The 26217-nt window shown below is 42.5% G+C and overlaps 1 protein-coding gene across 1 annotated transcript in view; it reads right to left on the bottom strand.

Annotated features, from left to right (window-relative positions):
• The window catches only part of TBCE (tubulin folding cofactor E), a 99901-nt gene that overhangs the window by 38997 nt on the left and 34687 nt on the right, over positions 1–26217 (bottom strand). The window contains exon 3 of the mRNA XM_036277453.1: positions 5680–5764. Within this exon, the coding sequence (XP_036133346.1) occupies positions 5680–5764 (85 nt within the window). The remainder of the gene's footprint in view (positions 1–5679; positions 5765–26217) is intronic.

Raw genomic sequence — 26217 nt, 5'->3', positions numbered from 1 at the left:
AGAATCAACATCGTAAATATCCTAGATGAAAACATAGGCAGTAAATCTCAGACATTTCCAGCAGCAATATTTTTTCTAATATTATCACCTCTGGCAAGGGAAACAAAAGAAAAAATAAACAAATGGGATTACCTCAAACTAAAAAGATTTTGCACAGGAAACCATCAACAAAATGAAAAGACAACCTTCTGAATGGGAGAAGCTATTCACCAATGATACATGTCATAAGGTGTTAATATCCAAAATTTATAAAGAATCTCATACAACTCAACACCAAAAGTAAACAAACAATTCAATTAAAAAATTGACACAGGACCTGAATAGACACTTCTCCAAAGAGGACATAAAGATGGCCAATCAATACATGAAAAGATGCTCAACATCAGTAATTATCAGAGAAATGCCAATTAAGACCATAATCAGATATCACCTCACACCTATCAGAATAGCTATCATCAATAAATCAACAAACAAGTGTTGGTGAGGATGTGTAGAAAAGAGAACCCCCGTGCACTGTTGGTGGGAATGCAGATTGTTGCAGCCACTGTGAAAAGCAGTATGGAGTTTCCTCAAAACAATTAAAAATGCAACTGCCTTATGACCCAGCGATTCCACTTCTGGATATATATCGGAAGAAATTCAAAACACAAATTCCAAAAGGTATGTTGCTCCCCTATGTTCATTGCAGCATTATATACATACAATAGTCAAGATATGGAAGCAAGCCAAGTGCCCATCAATAGACGAGTGAATAAAGAATATGGGGTACAGCCCAGCCGGTGTGGCTCAGTGGTTGAGCACCAACCCATGCACCAAGAGGTCGCCAGTTTGATTCCTGGTCAGGGCACATGTTCAGGTTGTGGACCAGATCCCCAGTGGGGGGCATGCAGGAAGTGGCCAATCCATGTTCTCTCTCATCAATGTTTCTATCTCTCTCTCCTTCTCACTTTTTCTCTCTCTAAAATCAATGAAAAAAAAGAAAAAGAATATGTGGTACATATAAAGAATGAAATATTACTCAGCCATAAAAAGAATAAAATCTTACAATTTCTGACAACATGGATGGACCTAGAAGGTATTATGCTAAGTGAAATAAGTCAGACAAAGAAAAACAAATATATCATTTCACTTATATGTAGACTCTAAAGAACAAAATAAATGAACAAATAAAACAGAAACAGACTCACAGATACAGAGAACAAACTCAGTTTTGCCAGAGGGAAGGAGGGTTGGGGGGCTGGGTGAAAAAGGTGAAGGGATTCAGAAGTATAAATTGGTAATTACAAAATAGTCACGGGATGTAAAGTGCAGCATAAAGAATACAGTCCACAATATTGTAATAACTATGTAATGATGCCAGGTAGGTACCAGAATTATCAGGAGAGTCACTTTGTAAAGTATATGATTGTCTAACCACTATGCTGTACACCTGAAACTAACATAAATTAATATTAAATGTCAACTGTAATTTAAACAAAATTTTAAAATAAAATACACATATACACACACAAAAGTGAAATTGCTCTCTTCACCTTTTGCAGAAATGTCCCTGCCCTTATATTGTCAGTACATTTAGTGATTTTTTAAAAATTCTTCTAACACTTTACACCATACCAGGAGAATATTTCATACTAATCCATTCAAGAACCTCAGCACACTTTAAAACAATCTTTTGACACACAGAGATAGGTACATCAAGGGTTTTCCATTTTTTAAGTTATTCAGTATTTTGGACACAGTCTAGAACGGTATGTCCCCTCTGATGTAAGAATTCAAGTTAGGTTCTGCTCACTAGTAGTGAAGTACAATAAGATTTTGAGATTTCTTGTTCACAAGAAAAGAGAAATCATGTAATTGCTTGAAAAAAGAACATTTTATTTGTTTATTTCAAATTATAAGACCAAGTTTACTGAGAAAGTCACAAGAGGAAGCAGAGGCAAGCCAGCTGGGCTGGTCAGGCTCAGGAACATGTCACGGAGGCAGGGGAAGGGCCCCGGGGGGAGGAAAGGCGTGGGCACACTCACCAGAGGGAGATGTGCCAAAAGAGAGCATTTTAAATAAAAGTGGAGTGGTCCGGCCAGCGTGGCTCAGTGGTTGGGCATTGACCCATGTACCAAGAGGTCCCAGGTCGATTCCTAGTCAAGCACATGCCCAGGTTGTGGGCCTGATCCCCAGTGGGGGGCGTGCGGGAGGCAGCCAGTCGATGTTCTCTCTCATCGATGTTTCTCTCTCTCTCCCTCTCCCTTCTTCTCTATCTGAAATCGATAAAAAAAAAAAAAAAAAAAATTTTTTTTTTAAAGATCTATTAATAAAAGAAAAAAGCAGAGTGGTAGAATACCTATCTATACAGTTCTGTTTGGAGTATACACTTTAATTTAGGTTGAAATTTTAAAAACAAAAACCTGGAAATCACTCTGCTATTGAGGGACAAGGTGGAAAGAACTTCAAGGTTAATCGCCTTAACTGGGCCCCTAAGTCCCACAAGAGCAGGATGGAGAACCGGGCACCTGGGAGACCCGAAAGTGACTGGTTCCCAGTCATGAGTATTGGGTTAACCTGGAAACTCTTCGTTGATAGCATCACAAATATTGCTTAGGGCAATAACAGCTCAGGAGACTGCCATATTTACCTCAGATTATACAAGAGAAAAGATCAGACAAATGATCAAAACCCAACTTTAGAGGGGCCTGACAAGGGATCTGGGCCACTCAACCCTTTGCTGACCCATCACACCAACTATTCAAGAGGAAAATCTACCCTATTTTGAGAAATCTACAATGAGGAGGAGCCCACAGCCAGCTCTAGTTTTTCTTGCTATACTCATAACCTATTACTGCATTTGGTCATCAATGAAAGACAGTAGCTGTCTTATGACAGTACCTGTCATAATCACCACAAATATTTAGAATAAGGAACAAAAGTTTATAATAATTAAATATGGAAACACTGTAAGATGACTGTAAAAAGATATATTCCCTTGGTTAAAGCCCATTCTGTATCTTTCTTAAGGTCATTGTTAAAGCAGAGGTTAGACCCTTGTAAATGGTATTCTCTTCTTAACTGGAGTCTCATGAGATCAACGTGAGGAGAACTCGTTGGGTGAAAACGCACAAGGAAGAATGTACTCCATGAGCTGGACCCTGAAAACCACACTGTTTATTCTAAAGTTTTTCCTAGAGAGCAGAACCCAACCCTGAACAACAGAGTGTCATTCCACCAACCTGAGACGCTAAGGAGACTCAAGAAGCTGAGCTCACCAAACACCCTACTCAGTACATCCCAATATCTTGAAAGCCTTACAGTAAGGTATAAGGCAAGCTACATTGTTATACATCTAACACACTCAGCCACTTGATATTAACACACACTTCTGAAGATATGACAACTTTTGACTCATATTTTTCTTATTTAAAATGAATACACCACCATTTTGCCATTTACGAATTTCACAAGCATAAGATGTAAAAATGTATGACCTGACAACTTTAAATTGTTTTGGCCTCATGAAAATAGCATCTGAACATAAAAAATGTTTACTGTGGTAAAATACTTATCTAGTTATTGTGACTTTCCAAGTAAAATCTGAAATATAAAAAAACTTCTTAAAAGGGAAGAAGCATATGTGACATATTAGTAAGAGAGCTGACTTAGCTTAATAAAAAATGCATGTGGTGTAAATCTGTTTTCTCTGATTCAGAGATTCTAAGACAGTGGTACAACCTTTACTGGTTGAAGTTATGTTCTAGACAACATGTTCATTAACAGCCATGAAGGACAGGCAATGCCTTTCGTCACCCCAGTGGTCTCTACCACATCACACTGATGCTCCCTTTGATACTGCTCCCCAAATACCCTGAAATGGAATCTACAGATAACATTACCTACTCATACAGGACTTTAGAGTCGACAAAATACCCATTTTAATAAAACAAAAGTAATTTATAATAAGACATATATTTCAATATGTAAATGCTCAGGCATGACTACACTGGAAGACAGAACAAGGTATGGAAATGCTTACTCCAACAGAGTCAATGCCCTGACCTGAGACTCCTACCAGCACTACCAGGCAAATCCTAGGTCAGCAGGATTGAACCAAGTATCAAGTTTTCTACTCAGAGAAAGCAAGGCTGAAAATACACCATATCCAGAGATCACTACTCCTGGATGACCTAGGCAAGCTTCTGGGAGAGGGAAGTGTGCTGGGGCAGGCTCCACAGGAAAGGGCTCTTCCCTGAGGGAAGGGAAGGGAAGGGAAGGGAAGGGGTCAACAGGCCAGGCTAAGCAGTTCTGCTTCCACACTTCCCTTGTCCATGCATTCTGGACAGATTCTGAGCTGGCGCCACTCCTGCCGGTGCGGCTGGCCTGCAGGAGCAAGCTGATTCTTCTTCTGTCCCAGCTTTCTAAAATTGCAGCGTGGTGGACTAGGAAACACATTTTGCTATTATTTAATTATGACCTTCATTTTAGAAGTTAGTAAATTTAGTCTTGTCCAGGGTCATAAAGATTGTTAAAGCAGAGTGAGGGGCCTTTTGATATCCAGGTCAGGATTGTGTTCACTGAACCACATTTAAAGAAAAATAAGCTTAATAATAAGAAAACCTTTTGCCCTGGCCAGTCTGGCTCAGCGGTTAGAGCATCAGCCTGAGGACTGATGAGTCTCGAGTTTGATTCCGGCCAAGGACACAGACCTTGGTTGCAGTTCCATCCCTGGCCCTGGTCTGGGTCGTGCAGGAGGCAACCAATCGATGTGTCTCTCTCTCTCATCAATGTTTCTCTCCCCCCTCCACCCACCGCCACTCTGTCTGAAGATAAATGGAAAAATATTCTCAGGTGAGGATTTAAAAAAATAAATAAAATTAAAAAATCTTTAAAAAAAAAAGGAAAGAAATCCTTTTGAGTAACTAAAACCTAAGGAAAACAAAGAACAACAAAAATGTTAAAGATAAACTGGGCCTGAAAGTCCCACCATCCTCTTCAGAGCTTCCATACAGTTCCTCGAGAGTCGAACACTTACGAATATTCGTGGATACGTAACTTAGTATGTGACACTTTCAGGACAAGAACAAGCTTTTCTAATAGTGGCACGGCATTCTACTTTTGGAGGTTCTGTATTTTGTTTAATCACTGCTTCTTACCGGATATCTAGGCTAGTTCTCGTTTCTATTATTCATTTAATGGATTCTAAATTGGTTTGTTATTTTTAATCCTCACCTGAGGATATTTTTTCCACTGATTTTTTAGAGAGAATGGGGGAGGGGGGGGGACACTGATGTGAGGGAGACACATCGTTAGGTTGCCTCCCACACCTGCAACCCAGATACATGCCCTTGACCAGGTATCAAACCTGTGACCTTTCGATGCATGGGCCAATGCTCCAACCACTGAGCATACCAGCCAGGACTGGACTGTAAATTGTTAATGAATCAATGAGAAACATTTACATTCATCCAATTGTTTTAAAACTGAAAAAACAAAAACACAGAAAGCAATCCCACTTGTAAGGTTAAGAGTCAGTTTTAAAAACATGAAAAAAAACTCTACAAATACAATTGTCTTTTTAGAATACACCACATTCTACATTACAGAACTAACCTGAGCCAAACACTTCTCCAGTCCCCTTATTCAACTATTAAATATTATCCTAAATAACAATGCCAATTCATAATGAAAAATTACCTGCATTTAAAATACACAGTCCCTTCGTGCCTTCCATCATGCTTGCCTCTCTCGGGATTGTCCCATTCCACTCCTAACCAGAGTCCTAGAGAACAAGAAAAACCAAATGAGCAGTAAGTGGTGACGGAGGTAATGCTCCATTTTTATGTAAGCAAATACAGTCTGCAATGGAAACCATATCACAGAGAATGTCTTTGGGAAAAGACAAGCTAACTTTAGACTCAGGACTTCAATCAGCAAACTCAGTAGCATGTTTGATTCAAAGACTCAACAAAAATCCCAACTAGCCCTGGCCAGTTTTGCTCAGCAGTTAGAGCATCGGCCTGCAGTCTAGAGAGACCCGGGTTCGGTTCCCGCTTAGGGCGCGTACCTCGGTTGCAGTTTGTCCCTGGCCCTGGTTGGTCGTGCGGGTGGCAGCCACTCGATGTGTACCTTTCCCATCGATGTTTCTCTCGCTCTCTCTTCCTCTCTCTCCCTTCTATCTGAGCAAAAAAATGGAAAAATGTCCTCGAGTGAGGATAAAAAAATAAAAAAAATCCCAACTGCAGAAAACAATGGCTAAGATTTACTGAGTACTAAATGCCAGAAACATTTTGTTACATTATCTCATGTTATCCTAACAACAGACAATTCATCTTGGTAGAGGTATTGTTATTGTTCTCTTTTTACCAGCTCCCAAACAAATAAACATGATTTATTTTTCAATTACAGTTTACTTTTAATATTATTTTGTATTAGTTTCAGGTGTACAGCATAGCGGTTAGACAATCATATGCTTTACAAAGTGTTCCCCCTGATATTTCCAGTACCCACCTGACACTATGCACAGTTATTACAATATTATTGACTATAATCCCTGTGATGTACTTTACATCCCCACGACTATTTTGTAACTACCCATATGTTTTTCTCAATCCCTTCACCTCTTTCACCCAGTCCCCCAAATCCCTGCCTCCCATTACACAGTTTTTGAGTCTTAGTCTAGTAATCTGCTTTACATAAAATAAAATTCTATCAGAAAATAGTATTCTTGTTCAACATGGGTAAAATAACTTGCTGAAAGTCACACAGCTTCAAACCCAGGTCATTCTAAATCCAGAAGCCAAGACTTACCACTTATTCTATGCTATCTATAACTGGCATCTTATATCTGCGTACCACCTGTCTTCAGAGCATTTTCTCTACCTTCTCTCCTCCCTTCACCTGTGTTTTAAGCGCCCGCTGTGTGTAGAGCACTGTGATAGGTGCAAAAATAAGACAGAGGGTTTCACTTCTGGATCCACCCGCCTGCTGAGAACTAGAAAAGCTAAATAAACTATTTTATTTAATTTATTTTTTAATTCCTCACCCAAGGATATTTTTCTATTTATCATTAGACAGAGAGAAAGAATTACTGGTTGCCTTCTGAACAACCCGACCAAGGCTGGGGACAAACCGCAACCAAAGTATGTGCCCTTGGCCTGAATCAAACCCGAGAGTCATTGGTCCAGGGCCGATGCTCTAACCGCTGAGCCAAACCAGCCAGGGCTAAATAAACTATTTTAAAAAATCACTTTACACCAATTAGAATGGCTAATGTCAAAAAACAACACAGAGCTCTGGCCAAGGGCATGTACCTCAGTTGCAGGCCTGGTTGGGGTTATGCGGGAGGGCAACCAGTCGATGTGTCCCTCTCACACCGATGTTTCTCTCTCTTTCCCTCTCTCTTCCTCCTACTCTATCTGAAGATAAACAGAAAAATATCCTTGGGTGAGGATTAAAAAAAAACAACACAAGTGTCGGCAAGGACATGGAGAACTCTTGTGCACTGCAGGGAGGGATGTAAACTGATGAAGCACCAAGGAAACAGCATGGCGTTTCCTCAAAAGGCGGCACAGAATGACCATATAATCTAGCAATTCCACTTCTCAGTATATATCCAACCAAACTGCCAGCAGGGATGCCAACAGAGACAGGTATATCTCATCTTACTGTACTGTACTTTACTGAGCTTCACAGACATTGGGTCTTTTACAAATTGTAGATTTGTGGCTTTCTCATCTATGTTTCTATCTCTCTCTCTCCTCTCTCCCTCCCCCTTCCTCTCTCTCTAAAATCAATAAAGAAAAAAAAAAAGAACTAGAATTAGAAGTGGAGCCTGACGATGGGACTGAATTTCTGCAGACTTATGATCCAACTATAACCAATGAGGAGTTGCTTCTTGTGGACAAGCAAAGAGAGTGGTTTCTTGAGATGGACTCTACTCCTGGGGAAGATGCTGTGAAGACTGTTGAAACGACAACAAAGGATTCAGAATATTACATAAGCTTAGTTGATAAAGCAGCAGCAAGAGTTTGAAAAGATTGATTCCACTTTTGAAAGAAATCTTAATGTGGGTAAAATGTTATTCAACAGCATCGAATGCTACAGAGAAATCATTCATGAAAGGAAGAGTCGATCGATGCGGCAAAATTCACTGTCTTAATTTAAGAAACTGCCACAGCCACACAACCTTCAACAACCACCACACAATCAGTCAGCAGCCACCAACATCAAGGCAAGACCCTCACCAGCAAAAAGATTACAACTTGCTGAAGGCTCAGATAATGGTGAGCATTTTTAGCAATAAAGTATTATCTTTCTCTTTTTTTTTCTTTGTTGATTTTAGAGAGAGAAGGAGAGGGAGAGACAGATAGAAATATTGATGAGAGAGAACATCGACTGGCCACCTCCTGCATGCCCCCACTGGTGATTTGGTCCACAACCTGGGCATGTGCCCTGACCAGGAATCAAACTGATGACCTCTGGGTGCATGGGTCAACGCTCAACCACTACACCAGCTGGGCAACAATAAAGTATTTTCTAATTAAGTTATGTACATTGGTTTTTTGGGGTTTTTTTTTTTTTTTTTTTAGGCATAATACTATTGCACACTTAATAGAATAAAAAGTATAGTGTAAACATAACTTTTATATGCACTGGGAACCAAATATTAATGTAACTCGCTTTATTGTGATACTCACTTTATTGCAGTGGTCTACAACTGAACCCCCAATATGACCAAAGTATGCCTGTATCTGGGAGAAGAGGAAAACCCAAAAAGTTGAACTAAGCATATAGAGCAACTTTTTCTCCTCCAGGCACCTGCTGGCTCTGGTAGAAGAGGCCGTAAAACTAAAAAGCTAAACAGAGCTTTGGACAGATTTGAGGGGCTAAGAGATCCACACTGGGGCTCAAAATGTATTGATCCTAAGTGAGAGGAGGAACCAACTCTAAGACTATCCCTTGGAGGGACTGAAGGCCAACTTCAAATAATCTCATTCCCAGACTTATTTAAAGTGATCGGGGATTGCTAATGACCCTCGCTCTCTGCCAGAGCACATTTCAGCCCTCTATGGAGAACAAAGGGAGCAAAGAAAGAACAGAGGGAACCGAGAACAGAGAAAACAAAGGACAGAAAAAACAAAGAAAGAAGGAAGAGAACAAAAAGAACAGAACAGAGAGAACACCATTGCAAAGCTCAAATTATAATTGTATTTTATAATCAATATCTGTCAAACAAAAATAACCAAGCATAGATAAAGACAAGACTATATGACTGAAAACCAAGAAAAACAACAGTTAACAGAAAGAGATCTACCAGGCATCTGCAATGGTGGAGTTGTAATGATGTTTAATATTTTTGGGATAATAAAAGATGAGCTTGAGCCTGGCCAATATGGCTCAGTTGGTTGATTGTCATCCCATGCACTAAGAAGTCATGAGGTCTGATTCCCAGTCAGAGCACATGTTGCAGGCTCGATCCCGAGTAGGGGGCATTCAGGAGGCAGCCAGCAGATCCATGTTTCTCTCTCATCAATGTTTCTATCTCTTTCTCTCCATCTTCCTTCCTCTCTCTCTAAAAAAAAAAAAAAAATCAATGAAAATATATTTTATTTTAAAAAAAGATGAGCTTGAGAATATGAGCAGAAAGATTTTAAACTATTTTTTAAAAATCCCTAAATGGAAATTCTGGAACTGAAAATTTCATTAATTCAAATGATAATCCAGTGGATGGAGTTTTACAATAAACCATACATAATAAATATAGTCTGTGGTTTTAATCACTTGTGCTTCATTCTTTCTCTCTCCCTCACCCTCTGTCTGTGTGTGTGTGTGTGTGTGTGTAAATATAACTGGAGTCCCAAAAAGAAAGCAAGAGAGATTGTGGCACAATGAACCTTTAAAAAAAATAATAACTGAAAATACTACAAAATTAAAGAAAGCCATCAAGCTACAGATTCAAGAAGCTATAAGAACAACAAAGTACAAAGAAAATCACACTCAAACACATTATAGTAAAATTGCCATATACCAAAGACAACAAGAAAAATCTTAAAATAGCTCAGGGTGGGGGAGAGGAAACAGATTATCCTCAAAGGAGAACAACCAGACCAATAGCCAATTTCTCCATCCAAACAGTAAAAGCTAGAATATCTTCAAAACACTTAAAGAAAATAACTGGTGATTTAGAACACTGTAATTGGTGAAGACAATCCTTCAAAACAAGTGAAGGCAAGCAAGCAGCCCTGAAAAGCCAAAACAATCTTGAAAAAGAACAAAGTCAGAGAACTCACAGTCCCAATTTAAAAACTTATTACAAAACTACTGTAATCAAAACAGTGTGGCACTGCAAAAGGATAGACATATAGGAATAGATATGAGAGACCAAAAATAAACCCATCCATCATCAATGATTTCAGACAAAGGTGCCAAGTCAACTCAATGGGAAAAAGTCTCTTCAACAAATGGTGCTGAGACAGCTAGATATCCATATGCAAAAGAATGAATCTGTACCTGTACCTCACACCCTATATGGAAATTAACTACACATAGGTCAACAACCTAAATATAACATCTAAAACCATAAAACTCTCAGAAGAAAACTTAGAGGTGAATCTTCATGACCATAGATTGGACAATGGATTCTTAGATATGACACCAAAAGCACAAGCAACAAAAGAAAAAATAGATAAAATGGAACAGAGGGAACCGTTCAAACAGTTTTACACAAAAAGGCAGTATCAATGTGAAAAAACACCATACAGAAAGGAAGAAAATATTTGCAAATCGCAAATCTGATAACAGTTTAATATCTAGAATATATAACAAACTCCTAACACTCAACAACAAAAAGACAACCCAACTGAAAAATGAACAAAGGACCAGACTAGACATTTCTCCAAAAGAAATATACAGATGACGGCGTAGGTAAACGTGGCATCGCCTCCTCCCACAACCACATCAAAATTACAACTAAACTACAACACAACCATCATTCAGAACAGCCTGACATTGAGCTGAATAGAAGTCCTACAACTTCGAAATTAAAGAAGTAGCTGCATCGAGACTGGTAGGAGGGGCGGAGGCAGATGGGCTGGTCCCACACCCACATGTGGTGGATAAAATCAGGAGGACACATTGGCTGGGAAGGTCCTCCCTGAGGAGTGAAGGGTCCCCGTCCCATACAAGGCACCCAGTTCAGGGTTCCAGTGCCAGGAAGAGAATCCCCATCACTTCTGGCTGGAAAAACCAGCAGGAACTGAGACTGAGAGAGGCTGAGGCGGCTGGAACCCCAGGCAGCTCCTCTTAAAGGGCCCACACACAGACTTACTCGGACCTGCTCCCTGTAAGCTTGGAGGGGAGGCAGCCTGAGAAGCGCCAGAGACATACAGGGAAGAACTGAGCTGTTTGGCCTCAGGACGAGGGCCGGAGAGGCAGCTTTCTCTCCTAGGCACAGGTACTGGCAGAGGCTGATGTCCCTTTGGTGAGCCCTTTCTCAGGGTGGCAGACAACCACCATATCTGGGACTCCAGCAACCTGGCTCACACTGTTTGCCCCACCCTGGTGATTCCCTGAGGCCCTGCCCCACCCAACTTTCAGGCCCACCCAACTGTCTCCAAAGGCTTTACCATAAAATTGGCCTGTCTTAGATCCTGCTTCAGAGTTTTCTAAAATCTCTCAAACAAGCAGCACCTGGTCTCAGCGAGCCCCATACTTCTCATTAAGTGGCCCCAGGCCTGGCACTAGCAGCAGCCAGCCTTAGTTCAAAGCTTGGCTTTTCCTGGGTACCTCCAAGCCCAGCACAAGAAGCAGCCATCAGCAGATCACTTTGTAGCTTAAGCCTTGTGGTCCCAGGTAGAACACAGGCAGTGGCTTACCTTGCCCCAGAGCCAGCACACCCAGTGGACAGATTGAGACCATATCGAACCACCACCACCCAACCACCTCCACAAGTGACACACTCAATGAGTGGACTCAGTGGGAACCAGAGCCCTGCTGAAGTAAGTCTTGCTCTGTGTGGTGGGCCCCTACACAGCTGAACCTCCAAGGTAGTTAGAAGGCAGTGGTCAGTGGGCACAGCCAGTCCTTGCAGCTGATCAGCCCGAGTAAATCCCTCCCATTGACGTGCCAACAGCAATCAAGACTCAATTACAACAGAAGAGTGTACAGTCCACACTAGGGGTGCACCTCGAGGGCCCAGCTGGGGTGATCTGGGAGACTGTGCCACTGGATCCCACAGGACACCTACTATAATAGGCCATCCTACGAAGTCTAGGAGACATAGCAACTCTAATTAATACACAGAAACAATCACAGAAAAGCAGCCAAAATGAGAGAACAAAAAACATGTACCAAATGAAAGAAAAGAACAAAACTGAGGAAAAGAATTAAACAAAATGTAAATAAGCAATCAATCAGATGCAGAGTTCAAACAACAGGATATAAGGTTGCTCAAGGAACTTGGTAAGACATTCAAGGAACTTAGTGAGACCTCCAAGGAACTTAGTGAGAACATCAGCAACATAAAAAAGGACCAGTCAGAAACAAAGGATGCACTAACTAAAATAAAGAATAATATACAGGGAATCAATAGTAGAGTAGATAAAGCCAAGAAGCAAACCATCGATTTAGAATACAAGGAAGCAAAAAACACCCAATCAGAACAGCAAAAGGTAAAAAGAATCCAAAAAAATGAGCATAGTGTAAGGAGCCTCTGGGTTAACTTCAAGCATGCCAACATTCGTATCACAGGGGTGCCAGAAGGAGACGAGAAAGAACAGGAAATTGAAAACCTATTTGAAACAATAACAACAGAAAATTTCCCTAACTTGGTGAAGGAAACAGACATACAAGTCCAGGAAGCACAGAGAGTCCCAAACAAGGTGAACCCAAAGAGGACCACACCAAGACACATCATCATCAAAATGCCAAAGGTTAAATACAAAGAGAGAAACTTAAAAGCAGCAAGAGAAAAGCAGTCTGTAACTGACAAAGGAGCTCCCATAAGACTGTCAGTTAATTTCTCAAAAGCAACTCTGCAGGCCAGAAGGGAGTGGCAAGAGATATTCAAGGTGATGAAAAGCAACAACCTACAACTGAGATTACTCTATCCTGCAAAGCTGTCATTTAGAATCGATGAACATATCGAGTTTCCCAGACAAGAAAAAGCTAAAGGAGTCCGTCACCACCAAACCAGTATAATATAAAATGTTGAAGGGTCTTCTTGAAGGAGAAGAAGAACAAAAATATGAATAAAATGGCAATTAATACATATCTATCAACAATTGAATCTACAAACAAAATGAGTAAGCAGAACAGAAACAGACTGATAGGTACTGAGAATTTTTGTTGCTTGCCAGATGGGTGGGGACTAGGGGGCTGGGTGAAAAAGATGAAGGAATTAAGAAGTACAAATTGGTAGTTAGACTCATGAACCTCAAAGGGAAGGGGGAAGGGAGGGTGGGATGAGATAAACCAAAGAACTTCTATGTATATATGCATAAACAATGGATACTGACAATAGTGTGAGGGAGGCTGAAGGTGGGTGTGATTGGGGAGGAGGTGGTTAATGGGGAAAAAAGAGGGACATCTGTAATACATTCAACAATAAAGATGAGTTAAAAAATAAATAAAAGTATTAACAGGAAAAAAAAAGCAAAAGAGATATACAAACGTCCAATAAACACATGAAAAGGTACTCAACACCTTTAATCATTAAGGAAATGCAAATCAAAACCACAATGAGCTAGTACTTCATACTTAAGAGAAGGGCTATAATCAAAACAATGAGAAGTAACAAGTGTTAGCAAGGATGTAGAGAAACTGGAACCCTCATATATCACTGGTGGGAATGTAAAACGGTGTTGCCAAGTCTTAGTGGTTCCTCAAAAAACGAAACATAGTGACCCTGGCCATTCGTTATTCATTATGTGGGCTTTTTTTTCTTATTGAGTTATATGTGTTTTTTATTTTGGATATGAACCCCTTATCAGATATAAGATTTGCAAATACTGTTGACCTCTGAATAATTTGGGATGCCGACACCTCCTGCAGTTGAAAATCTTGCATATAACTTTTGAACTCCCCCAAAACTTAATAGCCTGTTGTTGACCAGAGCCTTACCAATAACATAAACTGTCTATTTCACATATTTTAAATGTTATATGTATTATGTATGGTACTTTTACAATAAAGTACACTGGAGAAAAGAATGTTATGAAGTCATAAGGAAAAGAAAGTACATTTACAGTATTTACTGGGGAAAAATATCCATGTGTAAGTGGATCCATGCAGTTCAAACCTATGTTGTTAAGGGATCAACGGTATTTTCTCCCATTCAGTAGGTTGCCTTTCCATTTTGTTGATAGTTTCTTTGCTCTGCAGAAGCTTTTTAGTTTGATGTAGTCTTGTTTATTTTTGCTTTTGTTGTCATTTAATGTAAACTGATGTAACAAGGAAGGTTCACCAATTATAATGTCCCACTCTGGTAGGGGATGTTGATAAAGGGGGAGGCTATGCATGTGAGGGGACAGGGGGTATTTGGGAAATCACTGTACCTTCTGTTTAGTTTTTCTGTGACTCTAAAAAATATATCTATTTTAAAAAGTCTAAAATGGTAAATTTTATGTCATATATATTTTACAATTTAAAATTTTATTTTAAAAACAGCTGAAATGGCAAATTTTATGTTTTATATATGTGTAACTGAAATTTAATGTGTGTGTGTGGTTTTTTTTTTATCCTCACCCAAGGACATTTTTTCGTTTTTTGTTCAGCTAGAATGGGAGGGAGAGAGAGGAAAAGAGAGAGAGAGAGAGAAACATCGACGTGAAAGGGACACATCAGGTGGCTGCCTCCCGCACGACCCAACCAGGGCTGGGGACAAACTGCAACCGAGGTACATGCCCTTAGTGGCAACCGAACCCGGGTCTCTCTGGACCGCAGGCCGACGCTCCAACCGCTGAGCCAAACCAGCCAGGGCTAACGTGTTGGTTTTTTTTTTTAATGACAGCAACATACAGGCAATTTCAGCAAAAATAAATTGATGGGGTTGATTTTCAAGGAAAAAGAAAATTACCTCAGGGTAATAAAGGACAACAAAAAGGTAAACATATGGGGGAATTTAGGTTAATATTGACAATATAAAGCAATAGTATCAGCTCTTTGGGTTCAAAATACACATAGAATAAAATATCCAACAAGTGAGTTAGGAAGTGGGCAAGTGGAATTGGTGTTTAAGTGTCAGGGCCTTTGCATGAGCACAGGAAGAGGAAAAAATTTTCACTACACTTTTATAAGTCAAAGATGCATGTTTTCATCTTTAGAGCAACCACTAAATAATAAAAAATATATCCTTCATTTCTGAATGGTTCTTTTTATGTTGCTGAAGTCCTCATTAAGTTCCCTGAGCACTCCTATAACCAGTGATTTGTACTCTGCATCTAGTAGACTGCTTGTCTCCATTTTGTTTAGTTCTTTTCCTGGAGTTTTGTTCTATTCTTTAAATTGGGCCATGTTTCTTGGTCTCCTTATTTTGGTGGCCCTCCTGTGTTTATTTCTATGTATTCGGTGGAGTTGCTGTGTCTCCTAAGCTTGACAGTGAACCTAATGTCATAGGTGTCCTGTAGAATCCAGTGGCACAGCCTCCCTGATCACCCCAGCTGGGCACTTGAGGTGCACCTTCTGGTGGACTGTATACTCTTCTGTTGTAATTGAGTCTTGATTGCTACAGGCACATCAATGGAAGGGATTTACCCAGGCTCGTCTGCTACAAGGACTGGCTATGACCACTGACTACCAACCTCTGACCACCTTGGAGGATCAGCTGTGCAGGGCCCACCACACAGAGCAAGACTTACTTCAGCAGGGCTCTAGTGCCCACTGAGTCCACCCTTTGACTGTCACTTGTGGAGGTGGTTAGGTGGTAGTGCTTTGACATGGTCTGAAGCTGTCCACTGGGTACACTGGCTCTGGGGCCTCCTGGGAGGTGCAGGCCCAACATCAGCCACCACCTGTGTTCTACCTGGGGCCACCAGGCATAAGCTTACGAAGTGATCTGCAGATGGCTGCTTCTTGTGCTGGGCTTGGAGGTGCCCAGCCAAGGCCAAGCCGTTAGCCACGACCGGCTGCTGCTAATACAGGACCTGGGGCCAGTTATCAAGAGATACGATAGGTCTCGCTAAAGCCAGATGATGCTTCTTTGGGAGATTTTAGGAAAATCTGAAGCATGAGCCAAGACAGGCCATTACTATGATAAAGCCACTGGAAACAGCTTGGGTGGGCCCAAAAGTGGGTGGGACAGGGTCTCGGGGAATCACCAGGGTGGGGCACACAGTGTGACCAGGTGGATGGGAGTCTCAGATATGGCCCTAGTGTCCTGGCCCTGTGGGGAAAGGGCTTCCTGGAGGAACAATGGCCTCTGCCAGCACTTCTGTCTGGGAGAAAGCTGCCCCTCCGGCTCTCGCCCTGATGCCAAACAATTCAGTTCCTCCCCAAATGTCTCTGGTGCCTTTAAAGCTGCTGCCCCCACCCTGGAGCTAGAGGGAGTGAAATGGGCAGCAAACTGTAAGGGTAACAACTTCGATTCCTGGTCAAGGGCACATACCTGGGTTGCAGGTTTGATCCCTGGTCCCAGTCGGGTCACATTCAGGAGGCAACCAATCGATGTGTCTCTCTCACATCAATGTTTCTCTCTTTCTCTCTCTTCTCCCCCACTCCCTCCCTCCCTTCCACTCTCTCTAGATATCAATGGACAAAATATCCTTGGGTGAGGATAAATAAATAAACAGATCTTACTTCCTGGCCCTGGCTGGGTGGCTCAGTTGGTTACAGCATCATCCCTATATGCCAAGGTTGCAGGTTTGATCTCCAGTCAGGAAACATACAAGAAGCAACCAATGGCCCTGGCCGGTTTGGCTCAGCGGTTAGAGCGTCGGCCTGCGGTCCGGAGAGACCCGGGTTCGGTTCCCGCTAAGGGCACGTACTTCGGTTGCAGTTTGTCCCCGGCCCTGGTTGGTCGTGCGGGTAGCAGCCACTCGATGTGTCTCTTCACATCGATGTTTCTCTCTCTCTCTCTCCCTTCCTCTCTCTCCCTCCCACTCTATCTGTACAAAAAATGGAAAAATATCCTCGGGTGAGGATAAAAAAAAAAAAAAAAAAGAAGCAACCAATGAATGCATAAATAAGTGGAACAAGAAATCAATGCCTCTCCCTCTCTCCTTCTCACTCTCCTTTCTTCTCCCTCTCTAAAAATCAATAAATAAAAAATGAATATAATTTTTAAATCTTACTTCCTGTCAGGCACATTTCTAAGAACTTTCTATGTATTAATTCTCCAAATCTTCATCACAACTCTTTGGCACAGTTGTGGGCTACACCGGTACTAACTTGCATGAGCAAGAATTCTCTCTCAGGATCAACCCCATACCTGTTCAAAGCCTCAAACAAGTACGCACCTGAGTCAATTTTTTGTTGCAACTATAAAGTATGGAAGGGATGACTAGGGGCCTAAAATGCTTTTTTTTATCCTCACCCGAGGACATTTTTGCATTCATTTTCAGACAGAGTGGGAGGGAGAGAGGGAGGAAGTGAGAGAGAAACATCGATATGAGAGAGACACATTGACTGGCTGCCACCCACCCAACACCAACCGGGGCCGGGGACAAACTGCAACCAAGGTACGTGCCCTTAGCGGAAACAGAACCCAGGACTCTCTGGTCTGCGGGCCAATGCTCTAACCGCTGAGCCAAACCGGCTCACACTGTTCTTCCCCCTGCTGGCTCTACTGCTAATGATCCTTGTGATTCCACTGGGCCCCCCTGGATCACCTCCCTATCTTAAAGTCACTGATTAGCAACCTCAACCCCATCTACTAGGCTTATTTTCTTTTGCCACAAGTAAGTAACACAATGCCCCAGGTTCTGGAGACGTGGGGGGGGAGAAGGAAGAAAGGAGAATGAGAAGGAGAGAGGGAGAGGCATTGATTTCTTGTTCCACTTATTTATGCATTCATTGGTTGCTTCTTGTATGTGTCCTGACTGGAGATCGAACCCGCCACCCATCATCATCTTTACTTCCAGCTAAACAGTTTTAAAATATAATATTTATTTAAATCTATGTATGATCCTAGCTCAGGAAATTAGATTTCCAACCACAAGTAGCCATTTGCCAAACATAAGGATTGCTGTATTTGTTTTTAAAGTAATTTTTACATGTTTATTTACAACAACAACAGCTAATATTACTGCACCAGTAACTGGTCCAAGTGCTTTAAACACCTTAACTCATTTAGCTGTCACAACAACCCTATAGCAATATTCAGTATAGTAACCCCAGGAGTAATTACTAAATCTGTGTTCAGTTTCTCTGTATCCTTGTACAAATTCCATCAGATGACCTCTAAACGAGTACCAACTGAGGTAAGTCATGGAGAGAAGCCCACTACAATGAGATAATTAACAAGGAATAAATATATCGCAGCTTGCCCTGGCCAGTGCGGCTCAGTTGACTGGCCGTAGTCCCGCGCACCAATGGGTTGCTGGTTCGATTCCAGTCAGGGCACATGCCCAGGTTTCACGCCAGGTGGGGGTGTGTAGAAGGCAACCCAATGGACGTTTCCCTCTCACATCAATGTTTCTCTCTTCTCCCTCCCTCTCTCTCTAAAAATCAATAAACAGAGGTGGGGGTATAGCTCAGTGGTAGAGTTTAAAATCAATAAACTATTCTTTAAAAAATAAAAAATAAATGTGAGATCTGCTGTTTTCCATGTTCTTTATATATATATAAATGTAATTTTCAAGAAAAAAATTGTCTCATAACACATATATGAAGAATGTGTCAAACTCACAGGCAACTTAATGAAGGAAAATACTATGTGCCGTCTCCTATTTGCTCAACGACCACTAGAGGGCTTCCAGCTGCGTTGCTGTGTCTGCTGCACTACTCCATCTGCCCTTAGGAGCTGGGCCTATTTCCTACAGCTGCTGGGAGCACTGGCTCTTGTAGGTTAGCCTTCGACTGCGGGTCCTCTTTCAGAATCACACTGGGAAAGCACCTTGCCTAAGGGCTCACCCCCTTCCTAGGGCAACCCAAACATAAATCATCCCTGCCCCTCACTGCAACTAAGACTGAAGCCCTTCTAGCTTCAGAGTGCCCCATGGAGTCAGAGAAACACTTGGACCAGATCCCATCACAGCCCAGCTTCTCCCTCCATTAGTCATCCTCCCTTCCCTTCCATTAGCACAATCCCAAGATCACGCCTAGTAAACATTCTGAACACTCAACTCCCTGAGTTTAAAGTCTCCATCTGAGTCAGCTTCCTAGAGAACTGGGCTATTGGACATTTCCAAGTACTGGACATCAATCCAACACTTTCAGACAACAATTTAGCAACACATATGAAGAACCTTAAAATAGTCATATTTTTGAGAAACAATACGGTAGAAAGGGCACAAACTTGGAAGCACCGCCTCAAATTCCAGCTCCGCCAAATGAAAGCTTTGAGCCCTGAGTTTTGGTCTCCTTCATCTATAGAAAAAATGGAACTAATAGAATCTATATTTTGGAGTTGTTATCATGTTCAAACTAGAGAGCATAAGTGAATGAACCTGGCACACAGTGATTGCTTTATTAGCAATTAAGGTTACTAATCAACTGACTTTAAGGTTAAATACTACCTTCCCTTTCAATGTACCAATAATTCCAATTACACAAGGAAAAATGCCCTCTCCATATTAAGTGTCTATTTAACTAGGAAAGACTAAATGCCATCCTTGCTTCAGCATGCCCCACAGGGTCAGCTGAGAGAGTTCCACAGTAACCTGAGATCCATGAAGGCAGAGTCCATAACCATCTAGTTCAGTGGTTCTCAAACTATAATGAGTATTAGAATCCCCTAAAGCTGAAGGGCTTCTTTTTTTTTAATCCTCTCCTAAGGATATTTTTCTATTTATCTTCAGAAGCAGTGGGAGGGGGGAGGAGGGAAAGAGAGGGGTGTAAGGGGGGAGAGAGGGGGGAAGGGGGAGAGAGGAGGCAGAGAGAGGGAGGGAGGGAGGGAGGGAGGGAGGGAGGGAGGGAGGGAGGGAGGGAGGGAGGGAAAGAGAAACATCAATAAGAGAAGGACACTTAAGCCCCGGCTGGTTTGGCTCAGCGATTAGATCATTGGCCAGCAGACCAATGAGTCTTGGGTTCGAAACTGGATAGGGGCACGTACCTCAATTGCAATTCATCCCTGGCCCTGGTTGGGGTTGTGTGGAAGGCAGCCACTTGATGTGTCCCTTTTACATCAATGTTTCTCTCTCTCCCTCCCACTCTATCTGGACAAAAATGGAGAAATGTCCTCGGGTGAGGAAAAAAAAAAAGAGGACACTTCAACAGCTTGCCCTCCACATGACCCTGACCAGGTCAGGGGATGAACCACAACCGAGGTACGTGCCCTTGACCAGAATCAAACCCAAGACTCTTTGGTCCACAGGCTGATGTTCTACCTGCTGAGCCAAACCAGCCAGGGCTGAAGGGCTTCTTAAAACAAGAATGTTAGGACCCACCTCCAGAGTTTCTGGTTCAGTAGTTCTGGGGTGAGCCCCAAGAATTTGCATTTCTAACAAGGAAACAAGGGATGCTGATACTGGTCAGGGACCTCACTTTGAGGCCCTCTGGTCTTAGTTTGTCACTGAATCTCCCTGAACCAATTCAGGACAGTTCCTAGTATATATAGAAGATACAGGCCAGTTCCTAATATATGTAAGATACTCAAATATGTGTTGACTGACTAAGATCTAAGTCCACTACACTGTTATTTACAAAAGTATAAAACTAGAAATTACAAGGAAAACCATAACAGAATGAAAGGCAACCTACTCAATGGGAGGAAATATTTGCAAATCATACATCAGACAAGAAGTTAATATCCAAAATATATAAAGAAATCACACAAATCAACAGCAAAAACTCTCAAACAATCTGATTTAAAAATGGGCCCACACCCTGGCCAGTTTGGCTCAGCGGTTAGAGCATCGGCCTGCAGACCAGAGAGACCCGGGTTCGGCTCCCGCTAAGGACATGTACCTTGGTTGGAGTTTGTCCCCAGCCCTGGTTGGGTCTGCAGGTGTCCTTTTCACGTTGATGTCTCTCTCTCTCGTTCTCTCCCTCTCTCTCCCTCCCCCACTATCTGACCAAAAAATGGAAAAATGTCCTCAGGTGAGGATAAAAAAAAATAAAAATGGGTCCAGTAGTGCCAGCTTGGGCTCTGGAGTGGAAGTCCATTCCCAGGCAGCAGGAGCAGCAGCAGCAGCACAAACCAGGAGCTGACATTCGCCCTCAGCAGCATTAGCAGAGTCTGATCAGGAGCTGAGCCCCACCAGGCAGCAGTGGTGCCTGAGGACCTGTGCACCCCAACAAAACACCAGCTGGACCCACACACCCCAGCATCACCTACCACAACAGACCAGTATCAGCCACCAGTTGTCAATCCTCCCAGACCCACAAGAGGCGAGAGGCACCACACACCAGAACACTCAGGGAAGCACTTATTTGATACAAATCAACCTGCCTACACATCCCAATATGCCTGTCAGGCCTGGAACAACCAGACTGCTACAATGGTGAGACAAAGAAACAACCCCCGACTTCCGGTCAGGATGGCGGGTAGGTAAATACAGTATTGCGTCCTCCCACAACCACATCAAAGTACAACTAAACTACAGAACAACCATCCTTCAAAACCCCCTGAAATCCAGCTGAATGGAAGTCCTACGACTACGGAATTAAAGCAGCAGCTACATCCAGACTGGTAGGAGGGCGGAGGCTGACGGGCTGGTCCCACACCCACGTGTGGCGGATAAAAATCAGGAGGACACCTCGGCTGGGAAGGTCCTCCCTGAGGACTGAGGGGTCCCCGTCCCACACCAGGCGCCCTGCTCAGGGTTCCAGTGCCAGGAAAAGAATCCCCATCACTTCTGTCTGGAAAAACCAGCGGGAACTGAGGCTCAGGGAAGCTGAGGCAGCTGGAGCCCCAGGCAGCTCCTTAAAGGGCCCGCACATGGACTTATCGGACTCTCTCCTCTAAGCTTGAAGGGGAGGCAGCTCGAGGGGCACCAGACACGTACAGGGAAGAACTGAGCTGTTTGGCATCGGAGCGAGGGCTGGAGAGGGGGCTTTCTCCTGGACAGAAATGCTGTCAGAGGCCTTTGTTCCTTTGGTGAGCCCTTCCCTGGGACGGCAGACAGCCGCCATATCTGGGACTCCAGCAACCTGGCTCACACTGGTAGCCCCGCCCTGCTGACTCCCTGAGGCCCCGCCCCACCCAACTTTCAGGCCCACCCAAGCTAACCATAGGATTGACCTGTCTTGGATCCTGCTTCAGATTTTTTCTAAATTCTTTCAAACAAGCAGCATCTGATCCCAGCTAGCCCCATACCGCTCGTTAAGTAATACACAGAAACAAACACAGGGAGGCAGCCAAAATGAGGATACAAAGAAACAGGTCCCAAATGAAAGAACAGAACAAAACCCCAAGAAAAGAACTAAGCGAAATGGAGATAAGCAACCTAACAGATGCTGAGTTCAAAAGGACCGAAAAATGGCGGCGGAGTGAACGGAGCTACACAGACCGTCTCCCAGAACCAAACTGGAATTACAACTATAACACAGACAAATCGACGGGAAAAACCAACAGAAAAGCAGCTTGCGAGGACCATACAACGAGGAACACCGACTCGATCCCGGTAGGCTTGCAAAGGCGCGAGACGGGGGCTGGGAGCACACGGTCAGCAGCTCGGCAGCGGCCTCAGCTGGGAGCAGCGCCCTCGGGTCACACTCCCAGGCGGCTCCACAGCGCAGAGCCGGGACAGAGGCTGAAACAGCCACAGCCACTCACCTTGGGCTCCGGCGGAGGGAGGGCGGACTGGACTGGAACTGTGTGGGGACACTCAGGATTTGGAGGGCGCTCAGAGCTTTGGCTGAGTGCAGCCACTTAGGAAAGTGGCCACATTGCTCCTTCCCAGGGCTCTGAGGAGAGGCAGCAGCCCCTCCCTCGGAGATCCAACCCCACCCTGTGGGCCATTGAAGTGCTAATTGAGGCTAACTAACAACCAGCATCTGCCCCACCCTCCTGAAAGCCCCTTGGCTGAGCACCAGAGGGAGTTTTTCAATCAACTGACAACCCAAAACTCATCAATTAACCTAGACTGCTAGCCTCCAGGCAAAAAGCTAGAGGATAACAGTACCATTCCTGGGCTGGCAACTTTAACCAGGAAAGTAAGACTTGACATTGGTGTTCAACGTGGGTCCTTCCTCGCTCATCTAAACACAGGAGAGGGAGCCACAAACAGCAGAACACCAACACCCACAGGGAGAACTTGACAGGCTCCAAAGCCCACAGTGATAGCCAAAATGGTGAAACACAGAAACAGAAGCCAAATGAAAGAGCAAGACACCTCCACCGAAGATGAGATCAATGTGGAGCAATTAGGCATGTTAACAGAGCTAGAATTCAGAGCCATGATCTTGAGGAAGCTGAACAGCATGAGTAAGGACATAGAGACACTGAAAATAAGCCAATTGGAAATTAAAAACCAACAAGAAGAGATAAAAAATGACATATCAGAAATGAAAAACACATTGGAAGGTTTAAAAAGCAGAGGAGGGGAAGCTGAGGACCGGATCAGTGAATTAGAAGACGGGGTAGAAAAAATCAACCAATCAGAAAAACAAAAGGAAAAAACTATTTAAAAACAGGAAGACAGCTTAAGAGAACTATGGGACAACTGGAAACGTAATAATATTCGCATCATAGGAGTCCCCGAAGAAGAAGAAAATGAGCAAGGGATACAGAATATATTCAAAAAAATAGTGAGAGAAAACTTCCCTAATTTGGTGAAGGAAGAAGGCATTCAAGTTCAAGAAGCACAGAGAGTCCCAAGTAAGAAGAACCCAAACAGGCCCACACCAAGACACATAGTAATTAAAATGCCACAAATTAAAGACAAAGAGAGAATCCTAAAAGCAGCAAGAGATAAGCAACAGGTTACCTACAAAGGGAACCCCATAAGGCTCTCAGCTGACTTCTCACAAGAAACACTACAGGCCAGAAGAGAATGGCATGAAGTAATCAAAGTCATGAAAAACAAGAATCTGAATCCAAGACTACTCTACCCAGCAAGGCTATCATTCAAAATAGAAGATCAAATAAAGAGCTTCCCAGACAAAAAAAGGCTAAGGGAATACATTAGCACCAAACCAGCACTGCAAGAAATGTTAAAAGGACTGCTATAATTAGCAGTAGAAATGGGAAGAAAAATAGAACCACACTAAACAAAAATGGCAATACATAAGTACATATCAATAATCACCTTAAACGTAAATGGATTGAATGCTCCCATAAAGAGACGCAGAGTAGCTGATTGGATAAGAAACCATGACTCATCTATATGTTGTTTACAAGAGACCCACCTCTCAACAAAAGACTCACATAGGTTGAAAGTGAAGGGATGGAAAAAAATTTTCCAAGCAAATGGAAAGCAAAAAAAAGCTGGGGTAGCAATTCTCATATCTGATAAAATAGATTTCAAAATGAAGACCATAACTAGAGACAAAGACGGCCACTACATAGTATTGAAAGGATCTATCCAACAGGAAGATATAACCTTGATAAACATATATGCACCCAATATAGGAGCACCAAAATATATTAAAAATCTTCTGGAGGACTTCCAAGGAGAAATCGACAACAATACAATCATAGCAGGGGCCTTCAACACCCCGTTGACAGCACTGGATAGATCCTCTAGGCAAAAAATTAGCAAGGAAACAGAGACTCTAAATGAAGCACTAGACCAAATGGATTTAATAGATATCTACAGAGAATTACATCCCAAAACTACAGAATACACATTCTTCTCAAGTGTACATGGGACATTCTCAAAGATAGACCACATGATAGGACACAAACTAAATCTCTACAAGTTCAAGAAGATTGAAATCATATCAAGCATCTTCTCAGATCACAATGGCATGAAATGTGACCCGTGAATCCATAAAAATTCTAGAAGAAAATGTAGGCAACAAAATTTCGGACATCATACGGAGCAAAATTTTCACTGATACATCACCTAAGGCAACAGAAATAAAGGAGAAAATGAATACATGGGACTACATCAAACTAAAAAGCTTCTGCACAGCAAAAGAAACAATCATCAAAATGGAAAGGCAACCCACTGTATGGGAGAACATCATTGCCAATGAAGTATCAGATAAGGGGTTAATTTCCAATATATATAGAGTGCTCATACAACTCCACAAAAGGAAGACAAAGAACCCAATTAAAAAATGGGTGGAGGAGCTGAATAGACACCTCTCCAAACAGGACATACAAATGGCCAAGAGACATATGAAGAAATGCTCAACATCACTAATCATCAGAGAGATGCAAATTAAAACAACAATGAGGTATCACCTCACACCTGTCAGAATGGCCGCCATCAACAAATCATCAAACAACAAGTGTTGGCGAGGGTGTGGAGAAAAGGGGACTCTAATACACTGCTGGTGGGAATGCAGACTGGTGCAGCCGCTATGGAAAACAATATGGTGCTACCTCAAAAAATTAAAAATTGAACTTCCATTTGACCCAGTGATCCCACTGCTGGGAATATACCCTAAGAAGCCTAAAACACCAATCAGGAAGAATATATGTACCCCCATGTTCATAGCAGCACTATTTACAATAGCTAAGATCTGGAAACAGCCCAAGTGTCCACCAGTAAATGAATGGATAAAAAAGCTGTGGTACATATACACAATGGAGTACTATGCAGCTGTAAGAAAGAAAGATCTCTTATCCTTTGAGACGACATGGAGGGACCTGGAAAGTATTATCCTAAGTGAAAGAAGCCAAGCAGAAAAAGACAAATACCACATGATCTCACTTATATACAGAATATAATGAACATAACAGTCTGAGGAATACAGTAGACCCAGACACATGGAAGTAGGGCACAGACTGACATCCCTCAGAAGAGGGGATGGGGGGGAGGGGAGAGATAAACCACAGAACTTATATGCATGTGTGCATGACCAATGGACATGGACAACTAAGCCGGGGACAGGGTGGAGGTGGGGTGGGGTGGGGGGTGCCAATGGGGTAAAAAGGTAAAATATCTGTAACAAAAAAATAAATAAAAATTCATAAAAAAAAAAAAATACTGCTTATAAGGATGCTCAATGAACTCAGTGAGAACC

The sequence above is a fragment of the Molossus molossus genome, unplaced genomic scaffold (assembly GCF_014108415.1).
Source record: "Molossus molossus isolate mMolMol1 unplaced genomic scaffold, mMolMol1.p scaffold_m16_p_23, whole genome shotgun sequence".
Taxonomy (NCBI): Eukaryota; Metazoa; Chordata; class Mammalia; order Chiroptera; family Molossidae; genus Molossus; species Molossus molossus.
Note: the sequence above shows the minus strand (reverse complement) of the source record. Positions and strands in the feature narration are given on the sequence as shown.